This window comes from Balaenoptera ricei, chromosome 16 (genome assembly GCF_028023285.1).
Source record: "Balaenoptera ricei isolate mBalRic1 chromosome 16, mBalRic1.hap2, whole genome shotgun sequence".
Taxonomy (NCBI): domain Eukaryota; kingdom Metazoa; phylum Chordata; class Mammalia; order Artiodactyla; family Balaenopteridae; genus Balaenoptera; species Balaenoptera ricei.
Genome location: NC_082654.1, coordinates 37,930,001 through 37,948,810, shown reverse-complemented (window position 1 = coordinate 37,948,810; position 18,810 = coordinate 37,930,001). Strand labels below are relative to the sequence as shown.

The 18,810-nt window shown below is 42.3% G+C and overlaps 1 protein-coding gene across 3 annotated transcripts in view; it reads left to right on the top strand.

Annotated features, from left to right (window-relative positions):
• The first annotated feature begins 8,081 nt into the window (after positions 1–8,081).
• The window catches only part of FAS (Fas cell surface death receptor), a 27,359-nt gene continuing 16,630 nt past the window's right edge, over positions 8,082–18,810 (top strand). For 2 of the 3 annotated variants that reach the window (XM_059901048.1, XM_059901047.1), the window contains exon 1: positions 8,082–8,302. In XM_059901048.1, the coding sequence (XP_059757031.1) occupies positions 8,273–8,302 (30 nt within the window). In that variant the 5' untranslated portion in view covers positions 8,082–8,272. Of the gene's footprint in view, positions 8,303–8,719; positions 8,767–18,810 lie in introns of those variants that run through there. The other variant, XM_059901049.1, reaches the window with a different exon arrangement.

Here is an 18,810-nt window from a genome sequence, read left to right as displayed (position 1 = left end):
TTGGCTGAGGGGATCAGCAGGCTTCTTGCCAGTTTTCTTTCTGTTCACGGAAGTGTGTTTGAAAAGGAACTAAGTTTCTTTTTTCCCTTCTTTCTCTTGATAGGAAGGATTTATTTACGTAGTCAGGGCAGACTTGTTTCTGCTAAGTGAAAATTTGGCCTAGGGAGTATAAGAATAAGCTAAATGGAAACCGGATAAAAATATGTTTATTATGACATTATTTGGTTTGTTGACTTCCCTACATTCCCTACCTAATACCATAAAAGAAACCCTCAAATAATAATACAGCTGGTCAAAATGTTACAAGTGGAGTCAGCTTGTTTGTATCTGTATGAGATCAGACAACTGGACTGATGGCTGGTTTCCCTGAGCTGATTACCTTGCCAACCCAAGGGTCCTCTCCAGCTGTGCCATCTACATCTTGTGGGAGCTTGTGAGAAATGCAGAATCTCATGCTTCTCTTCAGACCTACTGCATCAGAATCTGAATTTTAATAAAATCACCAGGAGATTTATCTCCATATGAAGGTTTGGAAAGCATTGAGTTAGAGTGTGGAGTTATGGCCACACAATCCTAATCATTACAGTCTTCATTTCAATCCAGTTGACATGGACAAGAGCTGGGCGAATTCTTAGAAGGGGCGAATGGATATAAAGACAGCAAAATTTCTTACTTGATAGAATTGATCAGTGCAATAAAGAGTACCCTTAACTCATGAAGTCTTAGGAAATAAAGCCTGAAATTGAAGAAAATAAAATGATAAAAGTATGACATTAATCAACGGGAAACCATGCGTTCAACAGAACCACAAAACAATCAGGTTCTATACTTGCTTAGAGAGTTTATGTCTTGATCCTAAGGCCATTGATTTAACTTGTTTGAAGAGGGAGTAGATTTGGCATGGACTTCAGAACTTCACCTCGGCTACCTCATAACCATGCGACTTTGGGTAAGTTGCTACAACAAGTTTCTTATCTATGAAATGGGATGGTAACAGGACCTACTTCATGGGGTAGTTATGAGGCTTAGATGAGTTAATAGGAAGGGGAAGAACGCACAAATGTCTGTGTTAAGATTAGTTATTATTAAGCGTTAGACATTACTATTAACATCTGTTTATGTATAGCTGATTCACTTTGTTATACAGCAGAAACTAACACACCATTGTAAAGCAATTATACTCCAATAAAGATGTTAAAAAAATCTAATTAATATTATTGGATATTATTATGAATAATACCTTAGTTTTGTTGGATTTCACATTCCTTTCTCCTTAAACAATTCTCCCCAGCATATTTTCATGGTTTAAATAAAAATAAGTTTGAAGAAAAATTTTAAAGCCCCTTGGATGACTTGGAAATTCCAAGATTTCAAAGCCAGGTGAGTGGGCGATGCCTGCTTTGTATCTTTGCTCAGTCTCAGCCTCTCCAAACACAGCAGACTCATACCTACTACAACACTTGGGAGAGTCTTCTAGAGAACCATCCTTCCTAGAAGGTGGTGTGTATTTGGGAGGAGAGGATGCTTAGAAATTTAAAACAATTTTTAATCATATATCCATGACACCCTCCCTTTTTGGGCATTTCTCATGATGGGTTTGAACAACTTTATAATAATCACTGAGGCACATCACAAAGCAGGTTATTAAGATCTTTGTTCTTTGTCAACACCCATTTGGTGGACTTGAACCAGCAAATGAACCACAGACATAGCACAGACTGGGCATGCAATTTGCATTTAGTTCTTCATGAAACCTTTGGGCCTGTCTAAATGGTCAAGTCACATATGAAGAGAGAGACCTGATCAGAGCCAACAATAGATGATCATGAGAACGAGGAGGCTGAGCCAATGATTTCTTTTTATTTCTTTTCCAAAAAGTTTAAAATATACTGTTTCCTCTGTGGAGAAGCCAGGATGAGGGGCTGCAGGCAATGTTTACGCTCTCTAACCTGGTGAAGAAGGAAAAGCAGTACACATAAATAAAAGGGCACCAATGTTGGTAACTTTGGGCCAAGGCCACATAAGTCGTTACCTATGAAAGGTGTTGGTGATCCACGTAGTCTTGAGAGGACATTTGCACACTGCAAAAATTAAAATAAGGGCTTCCCTGGTGGCGCAGTGGTTAGGAATCCGCCTGCCAATGCAGGGGACTCGGGTTCAAGCCCTGGGCCGGGAAGATCCCACATGCTGTGGAGCAACTAAGCCCATGCACCACAGCTGCTGAGCCTGTGCTCTAGAGCCCACGAGCCACAGCTGCTGAAGCCCACGTGCCTAGAGCCTGTGCTCCACAACAAGAGAAGCCACCACAATGAGAGGCCCACGCACTGCAACGAAGAGTGGCCCCCACTCGCTGCAACTAGAGAAAGCCTGTGTGCAGCAACGAAGACCCAACAGAGCCAAAATAAATTAAATAAATAAATAAATTTATTTAAAAAAAATTAAAATAATATTACAAAATACAAGACCAACTCCCAGACAAATCATTATCACTGAAAGCGCTTAGGTTTGCCAAGTGAGAAAATTGAGGCTGAACGAGGTTAAATATTATGCAAAGCTTCTCACAGCTAGTGAAGTAACTGAACTAGGATTTAAATCCACGGGTCTATCCTCCTCACTCTTCTGTATTAGTTGACTAAGTCCATCTTCTGCAGAAAACCATCTACTTCTTCCTTCTCTCCAGGTGCTCTGTGCTCTAAATTAGCCTCCTGTTCCCCTATCATCTCTCTTCTAATACCTTACTCTGTATTTTCTCTCTAGCTTTACAGGACTTGCTGTAACCCTCCCCTCTTCCCCATCCATCATCTCCCTTGACCTGTCACTCAGCCTGTTCTAACAGGGAAAGGTTTGTGCCCTGGTGGAGGGTTGCCCCCAATCACACTCCTCCAGCACTAGATGGGGCTTAACAGGCAATGACTGTCCCTAACCCCATGCTGCTCTGACATCTCTTGCTGTTGACATTACCTAGAGATGGGCCTGAGGCCCAGGTTTGCTGGTCTTTTCTCTGGTGGTCATTTTGGAGGCAGAGAGGAAGGCTAAAGCAGAGACTTTCACGTCTTAGGTCAACCTTTCCAGAAGTGTAGTGGTACCCTTACCACGGGTGGTTTGGGAAACATTTTTAGTGGTATGCAGGCAAATATTTTGTTTCAGTGGTTGTGTATTTATTTTTATAGATACCTTCTATCTTTGGTAAGGAATGCTGATTTTCCATTTATAGTTACAAAGTAATGCTTTGTTTTTAAAAATAAATTACTTAGGAAACAAAGCAAGTTGACTTAAAAATATATATTAGTTAAATGACAAGTGGACCACAGATATGGCAAAATGTAGACAGAGGTTTAAGAAATATAGCCTTAAAATAAGCCTTGGGGCTTCCCTGGTGGCACAGTGGTTGAGAATCTGCCTGCCAATGCAGGGGACACGGGTTCGAGCCCTGGTCTGGGAAGATCTCACATGCCTCGGAGCAACTGGGCCCGTGAGCCACAACTACTGAGCCTGCGCGTCTGGAGCCTGTGCTCCACAAGAGAGGCCGCGATAGTGAGAGGCCCGCGCACCGCGATGAAGAGTGGCCCCCGCTTGCCACAACTAGAGAAAGCCCTCGCACAGAAACGAAGACCCAACACAGCCAAAAATAAATAAATAAATTTATATAAAAAATAATAATAATAAGCCTTAAATCTCATCTGCCTCAGATTAGCACTTCTTGAAAAGTGGTCCCTACCTTTTCGTGTGTCGGTTCTGAACACCTTGGGTGGGCCCACTTTTCGTGCGTGGATTCATAGAAAATCTGTGCTTTCAGGGCACTCAGGGGAAGAGTGCCCAACTGGATTACAATATCAGGCCCTACAGAAAGCTGTTTTCTCCACCTACTTGCTGCTCAGGGTGCTCTCTGCGTCCTAGCCACTACAGTCTAAATGCTCTCTAATCCATTGTCTTTTTCAAGTTCTTGCTCAAGAGGTAGGTTAATATACCAGTGTTCACGGTGGAAGACGTTGGGAGATTGAGTAACTTGCTCCACATCCCAGGGGCCAAGCTTTCCAGCTTCTGTCAGCCAGGCTCCAAGCACTTTTCCTTGGAGAAAAAGGAAAAGTACTTTTCCTGTACCTTTGGGCCCATGAACACACTCATATAGGAAATAATACAGGAAAGTGGTTGTAAGCTACTAAACTTGTCTTTCTTTCTACCTGAACTGTGACCCCAATTCGCAACCTGTCCTGTGACAGCACCTCATTTAGGAAGAGCAGTGCCAAAGTAGTAAGTAGTATTTATTGAGTGTGCTAGGTGCTTTGTATACATCATTTCTTTAACCCTGAGAGAAATAAGATGTTCTTTGGGAGATGAAAATGTCTCTATGATCAGGTTCACAGATTACATATCCAAATCAAAACATGCCCTCTTCTTTCTTCCATTTCCCAAGAACTCAAATATGTTTCTATTCATGGATGGAAACAGTATTCAATTTTCTTCATCACTTGGCTGATGTGGTATCTGGTGCCCTCTAGCTATAGAAAAATTCTTTGGTAGAAGTGATGTCCCTAGATCTTCGGCCATCTCTACAGGCTTGTTTAGGCCTTTATCCTTACTTGAGCCTGAAACTGCAACAGTCCATTTGTAACAACTAATTTTGATAACAGAGAATTTCTTACACTGATTATAAGCTCTGATGACATAGTAGTTAAGATTCTTTTAGTTGTAAGAATCTGGCTTAAGCAAACACTGAGAATGTACTGAGCCAGGTAACTGTGGGTAGTCTAGGTTTTGATTTCAGGACTAAATCAATCCAGGACTCAGGCGACACTGCTAGGCTCAGCCTCTCAGTGTGGTTTTCTCTCAGCGTGGGTTGACTGTCTTCAGCTCTGGGAGGAACGACCTCACCAGTTCCGCACTTCAAATATCCCCACTTCAAATGCAGTGGAGGAAAATAAAAAAGAGTTTGTGTCCCACTGTTTCCAGGAAAGCTCACAACAGAATGTGATATGCTGGTTGCCTTAACCAAGTGGGATTCCCTGTCCTCCTCTCCCCTCACTACACACACACACAGGCCCTGGGATTGGTGTCAATGCCACTGTGATGGTTAATCTTATGTTGACACATAGGATTATGTGTCACTTTGACTAGGCCACAGTACCCAAACAGTTGGTACTATCTGAGGTGTTTCTAGGTGTATTTCTTGAATGGGATTAATATTTAAATCAATAGACTTTGAGTAAAGCAGTTGCCCTCCATAGTGTGGGTAGGCCTCATCCAATCAATTGAAGGCCTTAAGAAAAGGACTGACCTCTCTTGAGAGAAAGGGAATTCTGCCAGCAGATGGTCTTTGGATGAGAACTGCAATTCTTGCCTGGGTTTCCAGCCTGCCCTGCACATTTTGGACTTGCCAGCCTACATAATCACATAAAACAATGCCTTACATCTTTCTCTCTATATATACATAGGTCTATCTATCTATCTATAGGTAGATAGATAGATAGATAGATCTAGCTATATAGATCTTGATATCTGTCTATATATATCCTATTGGGTTTTTCTAGAGAATTCTGACTAATACAACCACCCACATCAAATACCTAAGAAGAGGGAAGAGGAACAAAGGCAACTTAGAGATGCTATTACCAGGAAGAAGGGGGAAAGATGTAGGGTAAACAATCATGAATGTGCACTGCAAGTGGGGATTATTAAAATCAATTTGTTGCTATTTAGTAAGAGCAATTTTTTTGACAACAATTTTTAAAACATTCGTGGAGAAGAAATAAAAGTAGTCTTGGTGGTGAAAAGGTATTGGAGGTTTTCTTCCTCCCAGCTTTTTAAAATAGACAGATGTGTGTTTAAATGTTATTCAGAATGAAATGTTCAATGGTAAGGATATCTTTAGAGTAGAAGAACAGGCTTTAACTCATATGGTGTGGTTTCAGTAAAATCAGGACGGTTGTCCAAAGTATCTCCCACATCTGGTAGAGTGCCGGAAATTCTGTTATTAAAATTGTATTTCTTTGCCCTTGAAGGCTTGGAGGCCCGTAGGAATGCATTGTTAAATAAAAATAACCGTTAGAGATGTCTGAACTGTTTCTCCCAGAACACCAGCGTTCCTAAGGTGGTCATTCAGAAGGTGTCCTTCAAACGACTCCATAAAGAAGACAAAGAAGGCTGGGGAACAGTATATATCATAGCCCCCTCCTAGACAGTCACAGTGTATATTAGCATATTGAAGGCTCTGAGAAGTCTTGGATTAAGAGACCTGTTTAAATTAACCCAGAATTTTCTAAAATCATTTGATCATGAAACACATTTCTCCCCACAAAGCATCTGTAACTATTTCATTGAACTTGAGGGTAATTGGGTGGAGGGGGGCGGAGCGGGTTAGAAAGAGCAGGGCCTCAGGAACAAGAATATCTAAGTTTAATTCCTGGATCTGCTGTTTATTAACTAACCAAATTGCCAATGTTGCTTAAACTTTTTTGGCTACAATTCTTTATTTATAAAGTAAGTTTAATAATCACCTACCTCACTGGGTTAAAATGGTAAATATTAAGTAAGGAAGAACCATTTGTAAAAGTTGCTGGCTCATGATTCACTCTCATGAGATGCTGATTTTGTCAACTGTTCTGTCTGTCTCTCTCTCTTTCTCTTGCTCCTCCTTCCCTTCCTCCCTCCTTTCTTCCCTTCCTTCCTTTTATGATTTTTTTTAAAATTTCAATAAACTTTTAAATTTCAGAACAGTTTTAGGTTTACAGAAAAGTTGCAAAGATAATACACAGTCTCTCCACATCCCACACACACACCCCCAACTTCCTGGCTCCAGCCCCCCACCATTCACTTCTTTTTGTGTCTGTTTTGGGCTGGGAACTGTAGGAACGGGCCTGGCCAGCCAGGGTCTTCTTCACAGCACTATCAATCTGCAGGGAGATGAAGCAGAGACAGGTAAATCCATACCTACAAGACTGGGGTCATGAGGGCAGTGCAAAACACCAGGTGAGTGAAAGCATTTAGGAGGGTGACCTCACCCAGACTTCGGAGCCCAAAAAGGCTACCAGAAGAAAATGTCCACAGAGAGGGAGCCTGATGGATGAGGAATGAGCCAGGCAAAGGGAGGGAAAGGAGAGTGTTCCTAATGGGATACAGCCAACTGGGAAGGAAGAAGAGCACCAGAGTGAGGGTGGAAAGCTTCGTGAAGGACGCCAAGGAAATACCGCTTCACTGGTGCCCAGCCTAGGAACTACTTTCAGAGTCATGTTCGTGAATGATGTCATTATACAAACTTTCTTCTGTAAAATTCTTGCAGAACTGGCTAAACAGACAGACCAACTTTTCCAAAACAATAGTGACTTCGAGCTGTTAACCAAAGCACTAAAGTACTACTTTTTTTTTTTTTTTTAAAGAAAATTGGCCAGGAAATAATGAGCAACAAAGGAGGGGAAGTAATTGTGAACTTCTAACACAGCTGGAGCTGTGTGATTTGTCTTGGGAGTTAGCTTTGTACTCCTCTTGAGAAATAAAAGGTAAGGGGTCCACCCTCTTCGGAATCCCCAGAGCACAATATCTGAAACTTTTCGTTCGGTAACTCCCACTACATACACTAGTCCGGGGACTCCTGTGAGCCTCTCAGGTCACCACCACAACACGTGGAGCTGAGGGAAGACTGGGTCTTTTCTGAGAATCCCAGCAGTTAGCCGAGGCTCCTGCACGGAGGCAGGATGTCTGCGCTCTGGACCCCAGTCCTCCCCAGCCTTCCCAGTTTAAACTGCGGAAGAGTTTAGAAAGGACATCAAGCCCGCTCTCAAGATCCTCACCTGAGCTAGGCATGCCAGCCGACTGCGGAAACGCCCCCAACGGGGAATGCCCGTTTGTGCAACAAACCCTGGCTCTTTCCCCACTCCCGGCTCTACACCCCCGTCACCCCCCCCACCCCGCCCCGTGCGCGCGCAGGCTGAGTTGCAGAATCGAAGGCGCCCTCCCCCACCCGGGCGTTCCCCAGCAAAGCTTCCTCCTCCAACCTCGGCTGCCCCCCGCCCCCGGGCCCGGCGACCTTTCTTTAAGGCTTTTCGGGTCTCTCAGAAGAGCCACACGCAGGTGCTCGGAGACGCTACTGGAGAAAGAGAGAAGCGCTACCGGAGTAACTGTGCGTGAGCGCCCCGGGGCGGGCCCCAGCGGGAACACTCTCCCAGGCTGGCTGGAGCGCGGGGAGGGGCCCGGCGGGGCTGTCACTTCCCACGGGGTGTGTGACCCGCTCGGGTGCCAGTTGGAGAGGCTCCTTCACTTTGGCGATTGCTCCACAGCCATGTCCGAGATCTGGGTTCTCTGGCCACTGGTGAGTCCCCTCCTGCCCGGGCGGGGGCCTCTCTCAGCTCGGCCACTGGGCGCGCGCGGTGCGGGCGGGCGCGGGACTTAGCTCCGGGGGCGGCGGGGTTGCGCGCGTGGGCGGCGGGCTTGTCCGGCCTCTGACAGGCCGGCTCACCAGGGCTGCCAGGACTTTCCCTGAGGGCGGGATCTCAGGAAACCGGGGAACTCGTTTTTCTTGGGGCTGGATATGGAGCGGCCAGCCCGCGGGGCAGGCGGAACAGCTCCGGGTGCTCCTGGAGGACGCTGTCCGCCGCCCAGAGAAGGGTGGGCGCGGGGGGCGGGCCGGGGCCTGCGAGGTTTAAGGGTCGCTGGAGGGACCGGAGACAGGAGGGGATCTTCTGGACAAGTCCATACAAGTCACGCCGAAGCCCCGCTGCTGTGCTGGTGGATGTGCGCGCCGCGGGGTGGTGAGAACCTGCGCTCCCTGAACTGGTAAAAGTTTTCCGGTAGTTCCCAACTTTAGGGAATAAATCAGCCCCGAGGCGGTGGTTAAACCGGAGGCTTTGGACTGCACCGTTTCTTTCTCGAAAAAGTTATTTTGGGGCTGAATGCGCCTTAAGAGACTTGTTTACCTTCTTATCACTACACAGAAAAAGAAACTGTTTTGTTTCCCTTCCGGTAATATCTCTCCTTAAGACTGTGAGTCACTATCTCAGGTTTGGTCTTTTTTTTTTTTAATTTTCTTCTCTCCATTTTCTTTCTTGTTATCTTTCATTGCTCGCTGAACTCCGGGGCGGTAGGGAACCTGGGCCTCACTGCTCAGGCGGTGGTACCCGCTGCCACCGCGCACGCGCTGGGGAGCCTATACTTGGCCCAGAAGCCTAAGCAGTAGCTACCTCTTCTGGAGAGTCCCTACCTCAGCAATGCCAGCCTGGTGATGGCTGATCGAAGACACTTGGCCTCAAGAGGTTCATCTGAGTTCCGAATTCTCTGAAAGCCAACCGATTCTTATTTTGTTGGGCCCCATCAAAGTGCCAGGCACTGTGATTAGAATGTCTATGAATGTGATCTCAGTTAATCAGCAGCTGTGCAGTAAGGAAGATGTCCTCATCTCCATTTTACAGATGGCGAAATGGGGTTGAGAAAGCTTAAGTAATTAGACCGAGTCCTAACTGTAAGCGGCAGGGCTGGGATTTAATTTAGATCCAGTTCCAAAGCCCGGGCGGTTCGTTGATTGCACCTGATGTCCAGATGACACCAAGAGTTGAAAGGAAAAAAAGCATTGATGTCTGGAACAATCTTATGATTGGAAAAAAAAAAAAATTCTCCCTGATCCTTTCAGAAATAATGTACAATATTTGGGCTCCTTTAGAAATTTTCTTCGAGAAAATTTAGGATTCAAAATTGAGAAACCATTTATACAACCTCAGATCACACTCTTCTCTTCCTTATCATTAACCAGTGCCTTATTGCAGTGTTAGTTGCTTTGACAATCTCTTAGTTCTTGGAACAACAGTACTAATAAGTGTAGCAAAATTATCAAAGCCCAGAGCTATGCTTAACTTTTATACTATAGCATCTTTACCAGAGGTGCATGTTTAAAGCACCAAGGAAACTGCTTTTCTGAAAGAATGCATGCACATTCATACACACACATATGTGCATATATATATACACACACATTTATTTATATATACATGTTATTATAATATCTATAATATATATTAAACATAATTTGCTTATTACCGTTATATATGATATATGGCCTAAGAAATTAACATTTATCAATACAAATGTGTAAAAAGAAAAAATCTGACATAACCCTATCACCTAGGTAATCATTGTTTGCATTTTGTAGTATATCCTCTATTTCTCTTTTCTAATATGACTCTTAAATTTAGTTACACAGAATGCTGCTCTGCACCCGTCACTGGCACAGTATCACGCCTCTACTCTTAAAGAAGTTTCCACACCATTATGTCACCTTGTGTGTCTCCAGAAAATGCTTGCTTTTATGACTTCGCACTTAGCAGGGCTTTATTTACTAGTGTGCAAATAAATTAAATGGGGGCACGAATGCTGATCACATGGAACACAGAAGCAAATTTGGTTTAATCGTGTCAGTGGGCTGGAAGTGGATGGGAGGGAGCGGCCATATTTTCTCTTTTCCTCTTTCTTCCTCTAGTCTTCTTGTCTCTAGCGCAATCTATGGTCAGCAAATATCCCATCCTTTACCTCTTTGCTTCTCTTCCCTTCTTTCTTCCCTCTTGGAGTTTTCTTTCCCCTAGTTTCTGGTTGTCATTTCCATGGGACCTACGATAAGTCAGTTTGAAAGCCCCAAACAATTCACAAGTGTCTAAAGGATACAGAAAAAGAGGCAAACTTGCTTTAGAAATTTGTGTGAGAAATAGCTGTGAGGACTGCTGCTGCTTCTTTTAATAGCACGTAGTCCTGATAGGTTTTGTCTTATACTGTTTAGGTCTATGGTTAGGCAGTTACTAGATTAGCCATTTTCCTCTCCTTTATTTCTTAGAGCACTTCTCAAAATTATGGTTGAGGACAAGGAGAGGGCAGCTGAAAAAGATGTCGGTGTATTTATAGGTAATCATACAGAAGAGTTTCAGGGACAAAATAAAGGACAGTTGTTTAGTTTATAGTTTAATAATTTTTCTTAAACCAGCCTAAGAAACATGAAATAGGTTGCAATGTGTTTCTGTTTATTGTTGTTTTTAACAGGTTTTCCTTAAATCATAAAAAACTTGAAAATTCTTATGAATAAAATAAATTATGAAATGTAATTTAAAACATTAACAACCAGGATGGAAAAACAGAAATTTATAAAAGATGGCAAGATTGGAAAGGAAAAATGAAATTGATATATGGAAATCTTCGGGTCCTTCATGACTAGCTACAATTGGGTGAATGAAAAATCTTCTATTGTCTGTCTCCATAATACAATTACCACCCTTAGTGGCAAAATTAGAGTTTAATTTAGAAAAAGCAATTTTTATTCTTGCGTTGAGTTTATAGAAGGCAAAAGGTGAAAGGCAAAGAGGACTCAGGATTTGGATGTTGTCTCCAAGTAAGTTTCTTTGGGACGCTAAACAAGTAATTTACTTCTAAATAGTTCTTAATAGTGGAAGTGTCAGTATTTCAAAGGAATCTCTCTGAAGGCTACTAGCACTATACCACAACTGCCAAGGACAGAGTAATCATTTTCTAAGAGATGATCAAAAACCTGAATAAGGAAATCCCCCACTTGAAAACCCCTAGTGAGTTAAGTGCCTTTTGGTGAATTATCTTAGTTTCCAAAAGTCCCTTAAATGAGCACATGTTTTGTAGTAGGTACTAAAGACTTATTGACTTATGATGAAAAATAATAATATAAGTAATAATGTAAAGATAATATCATATATAGCTTATTACCAAAAAATTATTTGTAGGACCATTGTAAGTACCTTAATGGATAGTATTGTATTCTTTTTTTTTTTAATTAATTAATTTATTTATTTATTTATTTTTGGCTGTGTTTGGGTCTTCGTTTCTGTGCAAGGGCTTTCTCCAGTTGCGGGGAGCAGGGGCCACTCTTCATCGCGGTGCGCGGGCCTCTCACTGTTGCGGCCTCTCATTGTGGAGCACAGGCTCCAGACGCGCAGGCTCAGTAGTTGTGGCTCACGGGCCCAGTTGCTCCACGGCATGTGGGATCCTCCCAGACCAGGGCTCGAACCCCTGTCCCCTGCATTGGCAGGCAGACTCTCAACCATTGTGCCACCAGGGAAGCCCAGTATTGTATTCTTTTTGCTATGTGTGTGTGTATGTATTCACAAAAGTGGGAAAACAGCATTTAACTACCTAATAAGTCCTTTCATTTTTGGAAGACCCTTGCTTTAAAATGAAAGAAGTAAAATGAATAAATAAATAAACAAAATGAAATAAAATAACGTATCTTTAGCTTTTTATGTAGTTGGACTCCTAACACCAATTAAGTATCTTCCATTCAGTCTTGAACAGGAACAAATAATTCAAAAGTACTTGCCTACTTTCATAATATCTTCTTTGAAGTGAGACTGTGAGTTGTAAGGCCCAAATTAGAAAGTTGATCATTGTAAGATTGTTAACTTCACCTTCCTCAGAAGGAAATGGGCTAGTTCTCCTCTTTGATCACAGCTCCCTTTCTGATTTGGAATGAGCTTTTGTGCAACCAAGCCATCCCCATCTTTGGGCAGTTAGAAACAGCAGCCATTGCTCTATTGGACACCTGGCCCGAGATCCACTAAGTGGGGGATGATAGACTGGCTCAAGATCCACTAAGTGCGGGATGATAGTGACTTTTGTATGAAATTGTGCATGTTGAGTAAGGCCAATCTTGTAAATTAGCAAATCTGACTACAAATTCAATCGGCAGATGTACTCAGCCCAGCAAGGCAAGCAAGCCTACCGTAGGTAGGTTTTGTTAAGCTGTGAACTGGGATAAACTTGGAAAATTAGAATAAACTTTGCTTCGGAGTCATTAACGTCAGGCTGTCCTACAGTCAAGTGATGCAGCATTATGGATTTAGTCACCTCTGTGTTCTGGGAGGCCATCAAAATATAAGATGTGAGAAACATCTACACTTTTGATTTCTGAGGTCAGCGATCTTAGAAAAAAAGAGAGGGGAGAGAGAGAGAGAGAGAGAGAGAAAATGAACTCAGAACATGTGGTGTAAGGCTCTTGCCCCTTGCTGAGGATTGAGCTATGGGTTTTAGCCATCCTCACAAAAGGATCCTTGTTCCTAATGGACTGTTTTTTCACATGGATGTCTGTATGGATTTAGGCCTGATTTCAAAAATTGGGCTTACACTGCCCCAGACTATGTTTTGTATACCCTGCACAGTATTGACACATACCGTATGTATGTATGCAGGTATGTATTTTTAATATTAGCTGCCACCACTTATATGTTGGAAGATTTTGGTTTCTCTTGAAACATGGAAGATCTGGACCCACATGCCACCTGACCCCCACGCCCCTGGATCAAATGGCTGCCCCTTTGGTCCACGTGCACCTCTCCATTTGACCAGCGCCTCCTAAACTTTGTTGTCTGTTCCACCTGGATGCTTTACTCCTGTGAGAGCCCTGTGACCCCTCTGGGCATTTAAGAACTCTAGGGTTCTAGTTTAGGACTTGGTAGCCCTCCCATTACCCATTTCCTCCACCAAAGATGACTTCTTTTCTTTTCGGGCTTATTTTTAGAAGGGTCATTATTTCTCCATGAAAAGTCAAATTCTGATTTGCAAGTGCAGAGCACAGATGCTGTTAGTCTATAACACTCTTATCTTCTCACATGTAAATGTAGTCGCCTGCTAACCTCAAATTTTGCTTCCTCCAGTTGGTCTTCAGCTGGGAGGAGCATCAAAATAACCACCAGGGTTATTAAATATTAAGTAACAAGGTTGAACATAATCATAAGGAGACCCCATTCTCAGAGATCCAGATTCTTTAGGTCTGTTTTGGGACCTAAGCATTTTTAAATTTTTAATCCATCACTACATGATTCTAATGTCTTTCAGGGTTTTGAAAACGATTTTTCTAACTCTAGCACTAAACTCAAAATCTAATCCCAGATGGAATTCTCTGGGTTTCCTCATTTTGTTTTATTTATGGCTTGATTCAGTCAGGGGTCTAACCAGTCACGTACTCCCACTGCCTCAACTATCTCTCTCCTGGTCTTCCCAAGAAACTAGCCTTAAGAAAGGATGAAAACATTACTGGAATAAGATTAACTTGTGTAATTTTATTTACACATTTTGAAAAAAGTAAGAATGAATGGAATCTTCACTTATCTCTTTAATATAGAAAATTTTCTTTTATTTGTTTTTATTTCAGTTTTTCAGTAATGCACCTACTACAGAATGTCATTACTATTTCCTTACCCTTTACACAAATATATTAGAGATGCATTATACAATCGGAAATGGTGAACTATTAATGGTCTTTTTAGAATTCCTTTTTCCTAAAGTATTGATAAGTAACTAAAAGTCTAAAAAGCGAATGACCAGAACTAGTCTGTTGTTCCAGTTGTGTCCTGGACAGTAGGGGACAGTGAGATTTCAACCCCCTGGTGGGGCCTGTAAGACTGGGAAGAAGTTCAGGTTCCTATGGGCCCCTGATGATTCCGGTTCTGAAGACTATTTGCAATCTCTTGGCTATTTAGTTCAGTGATAGTTCAAGATGGGAAATCCTAGTGCCCAGCTATGAGGAATTCCCAAGTGTGTATGCACCACTGACCTCCCTCAAATCCAGAATCTGAGGGAATTAAGAGATGGTGGTTTGGGCCTGTATTCATCTCCTGTGGCTGCCGTAACACAGCGCCACAGACGGGGCGGCTTAAACAACAGAAATTTATTTTCTCTCAGTTCTGGAGGCCAGAAGGAGGCTAGACCCTGAGGTAATGATCTCTTCCTCGCCTCTCTCCTTGGCTTGTCAGTGGCCTTCTCCCTGTGTCTTCACGTCGTCTTCCCCTTGTCTGTGCCTGTGTCCAAGTTTCTTCTTATAGGGACACCAGTCATATCGGATTAAGGTGCACCCAAGGACCTCATTTTAACTAATTTCCTCTTTAAAGACCGTGTCTCCAAACATGGTGACATTCTGGGGTACTTGGGGTTAGGACTTCACCATAGGAATATGGATGAGGGAGATACAGTTCAGCCCATAGGAGTCTGAATCTCTTGAGCTAGCTGTGTGACATGGACCAGTCACCCCACCACCAGTTTGGGGCATAGCTTCTCCTATAAGATGAAGGGCTTGGGTTGGGTCATCTCTAAAACTCTTCACCATGATTACTGGAGAGCTTGTAGTCAGCTTGAATATTTATAATCAGTCTGAAGTGTGTGCTCAGTATTGAAAAATCTCACTGACTGTTCCAGACGATGTCTACTTATTCTTGCCATTTGAAGGGCTGCTATTTTTCACCACCGGACACTTTTTTTTTTTGCCTCGGCTTTTTAAAATTCTTTTCCTGTTTGCTTTGAACTTCACTAAGAACAGAAAAAAAAAAAAGGTGATTTTTTAAACTTCCTTTTCAAACCCTAGCTCATCTCGTAGGGCCAATTGCCACACTGCTTCTTTGAAGTAATGCTAATGGGATTCTCAGTTTCTTCCAGTAGTTTGTTTAATTCAGTCACTGCAATGTTACTCTATTTGTAACTGCCATATTAAATCTTGGGTGTTTATGATTCCTGGGAAAGTGTGGAGAGCTTGTCAAAGTGAAGTGATATACCTCAAGGGTGGTCATCAGTTTCTGGGTCTGGCCATTCCTGCTCCATTCCTGCTTTGTTTCTTCTATGTAGTAACCAGGTTGGCTATGAAAAGTGATTCATCACTGATGCAGATAATTAATAAAAATCCAACTGTTCTCTCAGTTTCTCATCATCTGATACAAGGGACAAACTCTCACGTCACCCTGTTTCTGAGAGTTTCAAATGGAGCAAATGCAAAGATTGGAGGATAGGAAGACTTCTGATTCCTATTTGTGCATTGCAGATCCCCACCCCTGCAAGGGACGCACAGTGGGTATGATGGCTGTTCTCAGAAACTCAGCACCCAGATTGGAGGAAGGGAAACCTAAACTCCCCTTCTTTTCAAGCTGCAGACCAGGGCTGGGAAGTTTCACCTTCCCTGCCAGCCAGAACCCCAACCAGGACAATCCTGCTACAGTTTTCCCAGACTAGAGGGCAGGGGACTGACTTCTGGTTTCCAGGAAGTTCCTGCCAGACTCCCTCCACCTTCAACATGCATTTGCTTTGAAGGTTCGTTGTATAATTAACACACAGGCGTCTTGCCAACAATTGTCTGAAAACAAATTGAGTTGTTTGTGTGCCTAAGTGGAGAAAGCAACTAGGAAAGTAATTTGTAAACCTGAAACAGCCCAGAGGCGTTTGGGCCAGAGGTGTCGAGTCCTCCCTTAGCCAGTCCTAACTGTGGGTTATTGGACGAGTCATTTCATATACTCTGTGCTCAGCTTCCTCAGCTATAAAATAAGACCGTAATAATTCCTCACGTGTAGATTTATTGTGATGACCACGAGGTGATGTATGTGAATGAATTTTGTAAAAAGCCAGGCAAATGTCTAGGGTTTGGTTTCCTGACTTAACATTTCCATGAACGATTCAGAAGGAGAGAGAGAAGCAAATTTTCTGATTTGCAGAAACTATTAAAATCCTGTAGATAATGAAAGACGCAAGGAGATCCATTTTTAAAATCTATATTGAAGCTGAGCAGATGCTCATATGGTCCCTTTCTGCTTTGACGTTCCAGGATTCTACGAGATTGCAGCGTCTATGGTTATGATTGGCTGTATGATCCCACTATGGCTTCAGTGGTCAACACGTTAATTACCAGTGTGATTCAGGAGACATTTACCTTTATCTCTCTTAATAGCTAGCTTCTAATAATGCTTTTGCTGAGGTCCTCAGGTATGTCCCCATTTGGGCTAAGCCAAGTTCCTCTGGGTGTGACCTGCCTGGAAAGCCCTTCCCAGCTAGTCATCCACTTGCAACAAGTCACTGCCCAAATGTCTTCTTATTCCGTGGCCTTCCCAGACCACTCTTCCTAAAATATCACTACCTCACCCTTCAAACTCTCCATGCCCCCTAAGCTTGCTTTATTCCTTTAAATAGCACTTATTCCTCCTTGACATATTGCTTATTTCTTTGTTTCTTTATCATTTCCCTCCACACGATGCTTAATATTATGTGTCAACATGACTGGACCATGGCACCCAGATATTTGCTCAAACATTATTCTGGATGTTTCTGTGACAGTTTTGCTTGTTTGTTTGTCTTGGATGATTTGTACATTTAAATTGGTAAACTTTGAGTAAGTTAGATACCCTCTGTAAGTGAGTGGGCCTCATTCAGTCAGTTGAATGCCTTAATAAAATGAAGACTGAGATTCCGTAAGGAAGAAGGAATTCTGCCAGACTGCCTTTGGACTTGAGCTGCAACTCTTCCCTGACTCCTCAGCATACTGGCCTACCCCATCAGCAGAATTTGGACTTGCCAAGCCTTTACAGTTGTGTGAGCCAATTCCTTAAAATAAATCACTCTCTCTCTCTTACACACACACACGTGTGCACGTGCATGCACACACACACTATTGGTCCTGTTTCTCTCAAGAACCCTAATACAGTCAGTACACTTCATTTACATATAAACTCTATGAGAGCTAAGTCTTTATCTGTTTACTGCTCTGTTCTTGGATGTCTGTCTGGCACATAGTAGGTACTCAACAAAGTATTTACTCATTTAAGTAATTGATTAATGTGTTAGCTAATATTATTCCCAGCGGAATATAAAATTGAGGTCTCGCTGACTTTTTAATCTTTGTCATGATGGAAATTTAAAATTAATTTTATTACTTTTTTTTCCATTTGGTTATCATTTGCCTTAGTTTATCCACTTTTCACATCTTTGATTTAACTCATTTTCTGGCCTTTTCAGCTTTTTTGAAAAACAATTTTTTGAGCATTCTGATCATTTAGTTCTTTGTGGGTTTCCTGCCTTGTCGCAGTCAAAAACACCCCAGTTTCTGCCTGGAAAGTTTGGGTTAAATCTTTGCATACTACAAACTTGAGCTAATGCAAAAACTTAAAAAAATGCAAGCTGTGTGGAACACTGCTTACATAATATCTTGTAAGAGTTAGAACATCCTCTTTAGACCCATCTTTCTTTATTTATCCTTGACAAAATTCTTTGATGCTGAACTAAGTAGGAGATGTTTCCAGAAATTCAGCTCTGTGAAGCAGGTGTGATCAAATATGAGATGAGTTTGGCGCTGGTATCTCTCCATGGCCAGTGATGTTTATGTCTTTCACTGTTCTACTCCAAGATTCACATTTCTCAAATTCTGAATGTATTTTGGACAGTGGGTTTTGATTTCCAGTCAAAAACTTCAAAACTAAAGCAAAATTAGAAAGTACATTTCTTTTAGACATCTCCAGAAAGTTTAGTATATGCACAGTTTTTTTTTAGAAATAACACTAAGGTAACAATTCATAAATGTTACATTACATAAATGTTAAGCACTCTCTGAGTGCTTGATCATTTAAACCAGGAATTGTGGACCTGCTTGTAACATTGTCACATGACTGCTGGATGCAATTAGTATACCAAGGAAAGGATGGGACCTATAGTTGTAGGGGACACACACACACACACACACACACACACACACTATTGGGTATCAACTTTGAGCACCTTTGACTTGTCAATTTTGGCTACCCAATTTTGACTCAGATCTCTTTGAGTTTAAATCTGTGTCATTTTCTTCAGTTTCTGGTGAGAAACCAGAATTGAAAGAGAAGGAGAGCAAGTAATATCTCACTGTTAACTCCCTCTTCCCAGCCACAGAGACGGCTGATAACAGAAAGGAATTGCTTCTACTCAGTTTGGTTGCTTAGATTCAGTTTTCCATTATCTGTTGCAAAAAGGACTTAACTGATTTCTTCTAGCTACAGAGTTTTACATTTGTTTGAGAATTTTCATGTGCTGGCAATG